Source organism: Salvelinus fontinalis, chromosome 5, assembly GCF_029448725.1.
Source record: "Salvelinus fontinalis isolate EN_2023a chromosome 5, ASM2944872v1, whole genome shotgun sequence".
In the NCBI taxonomy this organism is placed as follows: domain Eukaryota; kingdom Metazoa; phylum Chordata; class Actinopteri; order Salmoniformes; family Salmonidae; genus Salvelinus; species Salvelinus fontinalis.
Genome location: NC_074669.1, coordinates 14935160 through 14945103, shown reverse-complemented (window position 1 = coordinate 14945103; position 9944 = coordinate 14935160). Strand labels below are relative to the sequence as shown.

The window sequence follows — 9944 nt, the reverse complement described above, 5'->3', positions numbered from 1 at the left end:
TTGTGTGCACTCTTCTGTTATTGTTCATCTTTCTTTTTTTTACTCCTCCCAGGTCTGGAGTTGTAGCAATCAACAACACATTTGTGTAATTATGTCATTAGTAAAGTTTTTTTTTTTTTTGCATATCCCATTCCTCTGCAATTTTTCACCCATCGGATGTCATTTAGGTTCAGAATGATGTACAGTTGTGATTTAATTTCACTGAAACTTTTAAACCCGTCACTCCCCCCAAAGTTATAGGACTTTGAGGCAGTATACATTGTAGAATGTAATTAATAATACTACTGACCCAACCTCACATCCAGGTACTTTACCTAATTAGGCTATGACATATCTTAAAGTGGTTTCCAACCAGGGGTACAAGGCCCCCTGCGGGTACTTGGCCTTTCCACAGGGAGTACATGAGAAGACGCATGAGACCATAGGGCAGGGTTCCCCACCTGGTGGCCCGCAGAGGTTTTTATTTGTCCCCCCAAGTTGAGCCTTCCTTCAAAAAAAAATCATATATAGATTTTGTATTTTAGACATAAGGCTGTAAAAATACCAGCAAATCAGCTATCATTGATTTTAATTTTGGACATCTGTTCCAAAGTATTCCCACACATAAGAGAGATATGTGATCATACTGTACAGTGCCTTCAGGAAGTATTCAGACCCTTTACCTTTTTCCACATTTTTTTACGTTACAGCCTTATTCTGAAATGAATTAAATAAAACAATTTCCTCACCATGTACACACAATACCCCATAATGACAACATGAAAACAGGTTTTTGGAAATGTTAGCAAATTTATGAAAAATAAAAAAACATATCTTATTTACATAATGTATTCAGACCCTTTGAGATGAGACTTGAAATTGAGCTCAGGTGCATCCTGATTCCATTGATCAACCATGATGTGATTGGAGTCCGCCTGTGGTAAATTCAATTGATTGAACATGATTTGGAAAGGCCCACACCTGTCTATATAAGTTGACAGTGCATATCAGAGCAAGAACCGAGCCAGAACCAAGCAATGAGGTCGAAGGAATTCAAATCAAATTTTTATTTGTCACATACACATGGTTAGCAGATGTTAATGCAAGTGTAGCAATGCTTGTGCTTCTAGTTCCAACAATAGTAATCTAACCTAACAATTCCACAACTACTACCTTATACACACAAGTGTAAAGGGATAAAGAATATGTACATAAAGATATATGAATGAGTGATGGTACAGAACGGCATAGGCAAGATGCAGTAGATGGTATAGAGTACAGTCTATACATATGAGATGAGTAATGTAGGGTATATAAACATAAAGTGGCATAGTTTAAAGTGGCTAGTGATACATGTATTACATAAAGGTGGCAAGATGCAGTAGATGATATAGAGTACAGTATATACATATGAGATGAGTAATGTAGGGTATGTAAACATTATATTAAGTGGCATTGTTTAAAGTGGCTAGTGATACATTTTTACATCATTTCCATCATTTCCCATTATTAAAGTGGCTGGAGTTGAGTCAGTATGTTGGCAGCGGCCACTAAATCAATCAAGTTCAATCAAGTTTATTTTATATAGCCCTTCGTACATCAGCTAATATCTCGAAGTGCTGTACAGAGACCTAGCCTAAAACCCCAAACAGCTAGAATGCAGGTGTAGAAGCACGGTGGCTAGGAAAAACTCCCTAGAAAGGCCAAAACCTAGGAAGAAACCTAGAGAGGAACCAGGCTATGAGGGGTGGCCAGTCCTCTTCTGGCTGTGCCGGGTGGAGATTATAACAGAACTATGCCAAGATGTTCAAAAATGTTCATAAGTGACAAGCATGGTCAAATAATAATCATGAATAATTTTCAGTTGGCTTTTCATAGCCGATCATTAAGAGTTGAAAAACAACAGGTCTGGGACAGGTGGCGGTTCCATAACCGCAGGCAGAACAGCTGAAACCGGAACAGCAGCAAGGCCAGGCGGACTGGGGACAGCAAGGAGCCACCACGCCCGGCAGTCCCGACGTATGGTCCCAGGGCTCAGGTCCTCCGAGAGAAAGAAAGAGAGAAGGAGAAAATTAGAGAGAGCCAAGATTTTCAAAATGTTCATAAATGACAAGCATGGTCAAATAATAATCAGGAATAAATCTGTTGGCTTTTCATAGCCGATCATTAAGAGTTGAAAACAGCAGGTCTGGGACAGGTAGGGGTTCCGTAACCGCAGGCAGAACAGTTGAAACTGGAATAGCAGCAAGGCCAGGCGGACTGGGGGCAGCAGGGAGTCGTCATGCCCGGTAGTCCTGACGTATGGTCCTAGGGCTCAGGTTCTCAGAGAGAGAGAAAGAAAGAGAGAACGAGAGAATTAGAGAAAGCATACTTAAATTCACACAGGACACTGGATAAGACAGGAGAAGTACTCCAGGTATAACCAACTGACCCTAGCCCCCCGACACAAACTACTGCAGCATAAATACTGGAGGCTGAGACAGGAGCGGTCAGGAGACACTGTGGCCCCATCCGAAGATACCCCCGGACAGGGCCAAATAGGAAGGATATAACCCCACCCACTTTGCCAAAGCACAGCCCCCGCACCACTGGAGGGATATCTTCAACCACCAACTTATAATCCTGAGACAAGGCCGAGTATAGCCAACAAAGATCTCTTCTCCCCCTCTCTGCAGCACTCCACCAAGTAGGCCTCCACCAAGTAGGCCTTTATGGTAGTGTGGCAAGACGGAAGCCACTCCTCAGTAAAAGGCACATGACAGCCCGCTAAATGTTAGTGGTGGCTGTTTAACAGTCTGATGGCCTTGAGATAGAAGCTGTTTTTCAGTCTCGGTCCCTGCTTTGATGCACCTGTACAAACCTCGCCTTCTGGATGATAGCGGGGTGAACAGGCAGTGGCTCAGGTGGTTGTTGTCCTTGATGATCTTTATGGCCTTCCTGTGACATCGGGTGGTGTAGGTGTCCTGGAGGGCAGGTAGTTTGCCCCCGGTGATGCGTTGTGCAGACCTCACTACCCTCTGGAGAGCCTTACGGTTGTGGGCGGAGCAGTTGCTGTACCAGGCGGTGATACAGCCCGACAGGATGCTCTCATGCATGTTTGAGTGTTGAGTGATGTCCGTAGAGCGCCGAGACAGGATTGTGTCGAGGCACAAATCTGGGGAAAACATTTCCACAGCATTGAAGGTCCCTAAGAGCACAGTGGCCTCCATCATTCTTAAATGGAAGAAGTTTGGAACCACCAAGAGCTGGCAACCTGGTCAAACTGAGTAATCGGGGGAGAAGGGCCTTGGTCAGGGAGGTGACCAAGAACGCGATGGTCACTGACAGAACTCTAGAGTGCCTCTGTGGAGATGGGAGAACCTTCCAGAAGGACAACCATCTCTGCAGCACTCCACCAAGTAGGCCTTTATGGTAGTGTGGCAAGACGGAAGCCACTCCTCAGTAAAAGGCACATGACAGCCCGCTTGAAGTTGGCCAAAGACTTTCCCTAAAGACTCTCAGACCATGAGAAACAAGATTCTCTGGTCTGAGGAAACCAAGTTTGAATTTTTTGGCCTGAATGCCAAGTGCCACGTCTGGAGGATACCTGGCAACATCACCATGGTGAAGCATGTTTTTCAGCTGCAGGGACTGGGAGACTAGTCAGGATTGAGGCAAAGATGAATGGAGCAAAGTACAGAGAGATCCTTAATGAAAACCTGCTCCAGAGCACTCGGGACCTCAAGCTTGGGCTAAGGTTCACCTTCCAACAAGACAACAACCCTAAGCACACAGCCAAGACAGGCAACATCCGCACTGAGCTAAAGGGTAGAGTTGCTGCTTTCAAGGAGCGGGACTCTAACCCGGAAGCTTAGAAGAAATCCCGCTATGCCCTCCGATAAACCATCAAAGGCAAAGCATCAATACAGGACTAAGATCGAATCGTACTACACCGGCTCCGACACTCGTCTGATGTGGCAGGGATTGCAAACTATTAAACTACAAAGGAAAGCACAGCCGAGAGCTGCCCAGTGACACAAGCCTACCAGACAAGCTAAATTACTTCTATGCTCGCTTCGAGGCAAATAACACTCAAACATGCATGAGAGCATCAGCTGTTCCGCAGACTGTCTGATTTATGCTCTCCGCAGCTGATGTAAGGCCTTTAAACAGGTCAACATTCACCAGGCCGCAGGGCCAGACAGATTACCAGGACTTGTACTCTGAGCATGCGCTGACCAACTGGCAAGTGTCTTCACTGACATGTTCAACCTCTCCCTGTCTGAGTCTGTAATACCAACATGTTTCAAGCAGACTACCATAGTCCCTGTGCCCAAGAACACTAAGGTAACCTGCCTAAAGGACTAACGACCCGTAGCACTCATGTCTGTAGCCATGAAGTGCTTTGAAAGGCTGGTCATGGCTCACATCAACACCATTATCCCAGAAACCCTAGACCCACTCCAATTTGCATACCGCCCCAAAAGATCCACAGATGATGCAGTCTCTATTGCACTGCACGCTGCCCTTTCCCACCTGGACAAAAGGAACACCTATGTGAAAATGCTATTCATAGACTACAGCTCAGCGTTCAACATTATAGTGCCCTCAAAGCTCATCACTAAGCTGAGGACCCTGGGACTAAACATCTCCCTCTGCAACTGGATCCTGGACTTCCTGATAGACCGCCCCCAGGTGATAAGGGTAGGTAACAACATATCCGTCACGCTGAACCTCAACACAGGGGCCCCTCAGGGGTGCGTTGTCAGTCCCTTCATGTACTCCCTGTTCACTCATGACAGCACGGCCAGGCACCACTCCAACTCCATCATTAAGTTTGCTGCTGACACAACAGTGGTATGCCTGATCACCGACAATGACGAGACAGCCTATAGGGAGGAGGTCCGAGACCTGACCGTGTGGTGCAAGAACAACAACCTCTCCCTCAACGTGATCAAGACAGAGGAGATGATTGTGGACTACAGGAAAAGGAGTACTGAGCACGCCCCCATTCTCATCGACGGGGCTGTAGTGAAGCAGGTTGAGAGCTTCAAGTATCTTGGCGTCCACATCACCAACAAACTAACATGGTCCAAGTACACCAAGAATCCCGAGTGGCGCAGCAGTCTGGGCTCCCGAATGGTGCAGCGTTCTAAGGCACTGCATCTCAGTGCAAGAAACATCACTACTGTCCCTGGTTCGAATCCAGGCTGTATCACATCCGGCCGTGATTGGGAGTCCCATAGGGTGGCGCACAATTGGCCCAGCATCGTCCAAGTTTAGCCGGGGTGGGCCGTCATTGTAAATAAGGATTTGTTCTTAACTGACTTAACATGTAAAGACAGTCGTGAAGACGGCACGACTAAACCTATTCCCCCTCAGGAGACTGAAAAGATATCGCATGGGTCCTCAGACCCTCAAAAAGGTTCTCCAGCTGCACCATTGAGAGCATCCTGACGGGTTGTATCACTGCCTGGTATGGCAACTGCTCGGCCTCCGACCACAAGGCACTACAGAGGGTAGTGCGTACGGCCAAGTACATCACCTGTGGCCAAGCTTCCTGCTATCCAGGACCTCTATACAAGCCGGTGTCAGAGGAAGGCCCTTTGTCAAAATTGTCAGACTCCAGCCACCCTAGTCATAGTGTTTACTTGATAGCTACCTACACAAATAGCTAGCTAGAACAAAGTGTTAAGATTTAAAAAAAATAATTTAAAATATTTAGAAGCAATACAAATAAACCTAGTCATTCTCTCTGCTACCGCACGGTAAGCGGTGCCGGAGCACCAAATATTGGTCCAAGAGGCTTCTAAACAGCTTCAACCCCCAAGCCATAAGACTCCTGAACATCTAATCAAATGGCTACCCAGACTATTTGCATTGCCCCCCGTCTTTTACCCTGCTGCTACTCTTTGTTATTATCTATGCATAGTCACTTTAATAACGCCACCTACATGTACATATTACCTCAACTAACCGATGCCCCCGCACATTGACTGTGTACCGGTACCCCCGTATATAGCCTCACTATTGTTATTTTACTGCTGCTCTAATTATAAGTAACTTTTTTTTTCTTAACTGCATTGTTGGTTAAGGGCTTGTAAGTAAGCATTTCACTGTAAGGTCTACTACACCTGTTGTATTCGACGCATGTCACAAACCTGACAGAGCTTGAGATGATCTGCAGAGTAGAATGAGAGAAACTCAGGTGTGCCAAGATTGTAGCGTCATACCCAAGAAGACTCGAGGCTGTAATTGCTGCCAAAGGTGCTTCAACAAAGTACTGAGTAAAGGGTCTGAATACTTATGTAAATGTGATATTTCATTTTTGTAATAAATTAGCAAAAATTTCAAAACAGCATTTGCTTTGTCATTATGGGGTATTGTGTGTGGATTAAACAATTTTAGAATAAGGCTGTAACCTAACAAAATGTGGAAATAGTCAAGGGGTCTTACTACTTTCCGTAGTGCTTGCCGTTTGGGGTTTTAGGCTGGGGTTCTGTATGGCACTTTGTGACATCTGATGTAAAAAGGTCCTTAAAAATACATTTGATTGTATATACACTACTGTTCAAAAATTTGGGGTCACTTAGAAATGTCCTTGTTTTTGAAAGAAAAGCACATTTTGTCCATTAAAATATCTTCAAATTGATCAGAAATACAGTGTAGACATTGTTTACGTTGTAAATTACTATTGTAGCTGGAAACCAGATTTTTTATGTAATATCTACATAGACATACAGAGGCCCATTATCAGCAACCATCACTCCTGTGTTCCAATGGCATGTTGTGTTAGCTAATCCAAGTTTATCATTATAAAAGGCTAATTGATCATTAGAAAACCCTTTTGAAATTGTTAGCACAGCTGAAAACTGTTGTTCTGATTAAAGAAGCAATAAACTGGCCTTTAGACTAGTTGAGTATATGGAGCATCAGCATTTGTGGGTTCGATTACAAGCTCAAATGTCAAAACAAAGCACTTCCTTCTGAAACTCATCAGTCTATTCTTGTTCTGAGAAATGGAGGTTATTCCATGCGAGAAATTGCCAAGAAAACTTTAGATCTCATACAACAATGTGTACTACTCCCTTCACAGAACTGCGCAAACGGGCTCTAACCAGAGAATAGTGGGCGACCCCGGTGCACAACTGAGCAAGAGGACAAGTACATTAGTGTCTCTAGTTTGAGTAACAGACGCCTAACAAGTCCTCAACTATCAGCTTCATTAAATAGTACCCGCAAAACACCAGTCTCAACATCAACAGTGAAGAGGCGACTCTGGGATGCTGGCCTTCTAGGCAGTTGAAAAAAAAAGCCATGAGACAAATCATCATCTTGTGTGTATGGAACATTTCTGGGATCTTTAATTTCAGCTCATGAAACCAACACTTTACATGTTTTGTTTATATTTGTTAAGTATAGTTGATGATTCCTGCCATAGGCTTACTGTTAAAATACACATGACGGGGTACGTCGAGCAGAGCAAAATTCAGTTGGTGGAGCAAAAACAGTTGGGAACCACTGATTTAAAGTACACAGCACATATTCAGTAAAAAATACAGATCCCACCAAAGGTCTCATATCTGACATGTTTAGGTTTATTTTACTCTTAAATAGTGAAATATATACACATACACAAAACACATTCTGTTTAAAATGTGTTGGATGGGATAGATATGGAATCAGGTCAAAGTCAGAGCATGCCAAATATATCAGTCTTGAGATAAAAATAAATTGTACAATTAACAATGTACACACAAGACATAACACTAAATGTCAATCAGTTAATGTATTTTCTTTTGGGTGCAGGTCTTGCTGTGGTATCCAGATTGCTTTATGCTACTTTGTGAGTAAAAAAAGACAATGTATTCTGTTTGTGTTGACAAATTACTGTCATCCCAATAGAATGCAAATATTGAATTCTGGCACTATCAGCAGCTACACGTTCTACAAATCAACACTGGCCTTGGCCTAATTCGACTGAATTTACTGTACCACTTCATTTTATAGTTGATGGGCTATGCATTCAAAGCAAGCAAGTGACTTATACAGGAGGGCTGTATGCATTCGCACCAGTCGTGTTACTCCTGACGATTTGGTTGTGATTGCTTAAGGACCAATCCAAAACAGAAATTAGGTTCTTAAAATGTCTGCTAGTTGCAGGATGTCACTTTTCATTTGGTGAGATCTTTCAGGTACTGCAAGCCTTGGTTGGTGTAGCCACCTAATGCTGTAGGGCCCGATGAGAGAGCAGATATGGATGACTGCACCCCTGGAATGAAATAACAGAAACTCTTGAAATTGCTCAATTTTAGACTTGTAAGTCTGGAAAAGTCCTTTATGGATCAGCTGTCAACCATTTCTTACCAGAGTTCCACGCTTCGATAGGGGAGAATCCAATTTTTGGGAAGGCTGGAAGCTAGACGAAAAATATATAATTTAATCCTCCCTCACCTCGTACTCCATAGTGCATTATTCTGGCTGTCAGACGCAGTTAAATCACAGTACAATAAAGGCATATTTACCTTAAAGCCAAAATACTTCACCCACTCATCCACTGCAGGGGGAATGGCAGCTTTAGCTTTTCCAAGGACCTCTGAGCCCTGCTCACTTCCCCCTAATAGTCCAGAATCATAGGTAACATACAATGCACCTCCTGCAATAGTCACCTTAGTGGCCAACCTGTGAAAGAAAAAGATTGACACAGATACGACAACTAACGTTAAATGGATGGCAAAGTGTCACGTATTTGATGACAGAGAAGCATGCCTTGTTAAACGTTACACATGGCATTAAAGTGTACAAACACATTCACGTGTTAAATGCACAAAAAGTACATTCATAACTTGAAAACCACCACACCATGTTGCTTCAACTTTTGCTAGCTATCTGGTATATCTTCGCTAGTTAACGTTAGCCAGTTAGGGTTGTTAGCTACATGTTACTAGCTAGCTAACTAGTAGACCGTGTGCTGTTTAGTTAGCTGGCTGGATTTTGACATAGTTAATACATTCAAAGCAAAATTAAAGCTAGCTACTACAGTTAGTTAACTAGCTAAATGTCAACCTGCTAACCAGCTTGCCAGATAGTATAGCTAACGTTAGCTAGCGAGTTCTCGAAAACTTACTTTAGAACAGGAAATAGGTTAGCAGCCATCGTGTCACAGGTAAATCTATATATTTCTTGAATTAACGTTGTGTATTTACTGTCTAGTTGTAACAGCACACATGGAATGAATGAACTCGACAACAAAGAGTAACCGGCTACGCTACCTCGATAACTACGTTGAAGGGCAATCCTGTGACACAGTTATTTTTTTAACTATTTTTTTAAGGAGAGTAGCTGATTCGCAAAAATATAATACATGAAAATAAATATATTATGCTGTCATGTTTCAAATTATTTATATTATACTACAAATTATATTTTTTTCTGGATTTCGTCTGGGTATAAAAACGAATAATGATAGAAAAAGTTCGTGATTATGCTGCAGCTGCTGTTGATGGGGGAGGGGGATGAGGATTTTATTTATGTGTACATTTCAGAACACATAAAACATGTGCATAAATTTATTAAAATAGTATTTATCCTTTATTTAACTAGGCACATCAGTAAAGAACAAATTCTTATTTACAATGACAGCCTACCAAAAGGCAAAAGACCTCCTGCAGTGGCTGGGATAAAAAAAAGTATTCTAGGCAGAGTTCCTCTGTCCAGTGTCTGTGTTCTTTTGCCCATCTTAATATTTTATTTGTATTGGCCAGTCTGAGATATGGCTTCTTCTTTGCAACTCTGCCTAGAAGGCCAGCATCCTGGAGTCGCCTCTTTACTGTTGACATTGAGACTGGTGTTTTGCCGGTATTATAAAATGAAGCTGCCAATTGAGGACTTGTGAGGCGTCTGTTTCTGGTTGCTGATAATGGGCCTCTGTATGCTTATGTAGATATTCCAGCTACAATAGTCATTTACAACATTAGCAATGTCTA

General features: G+C 42.9%; 1 protein-coding gene across 1 annotated transcript; it reads right to left on the bottom strand.

Moving 5' to 3' along the window:
- Positions 1–7288: 7288 nt before the first annotated feature.
- Positions 7289–9294, bottom strand: LOC129855184 (MICOS complex subunit MIC13-like). Its single transcript, XM_055922596.1, has 4 exons — positions 9086–9294; positions 8484–8640; positions 8326–8377; positions 7289–8230 (listed from the first exon to the last, which is right to left on the bottom strand). The coding sequence occupies exons 1-4, from the start codon at positions 9112–9114 to the stop codon at positions 8133–8135; spliced, it is 336 nt and encodes a 111-aa protein (XP_055778571.1). The 5' UTR covers positions 9115–9294; the 3' UTR covers positions 7289–8132.
- Positions 9295–9944: the final 650 nt, after the last annotated feature.

Coding starts and splice junctions, on each gene's coding strand:
- LOC129855184 (XM_055922596.1), bottom strand. CDS start 9,114: ATGGCTGCTAACCTATTTCCTGTTCTAAA. Junction 8,641..9,085: donor AACCTATTTCCTGTTCTAAA/GTAAGTTTTCGA, acceptor TTTCTTTCACAG/GTTGGCCACTAAGGTGACTA. Junction 8,231..8,325: donor TATCGAAGCGTGGAACTCTG/GTAAGAAATGGT, acceptor ATTTCATTCCAG/GGGTGCAGTCATCCATATCT.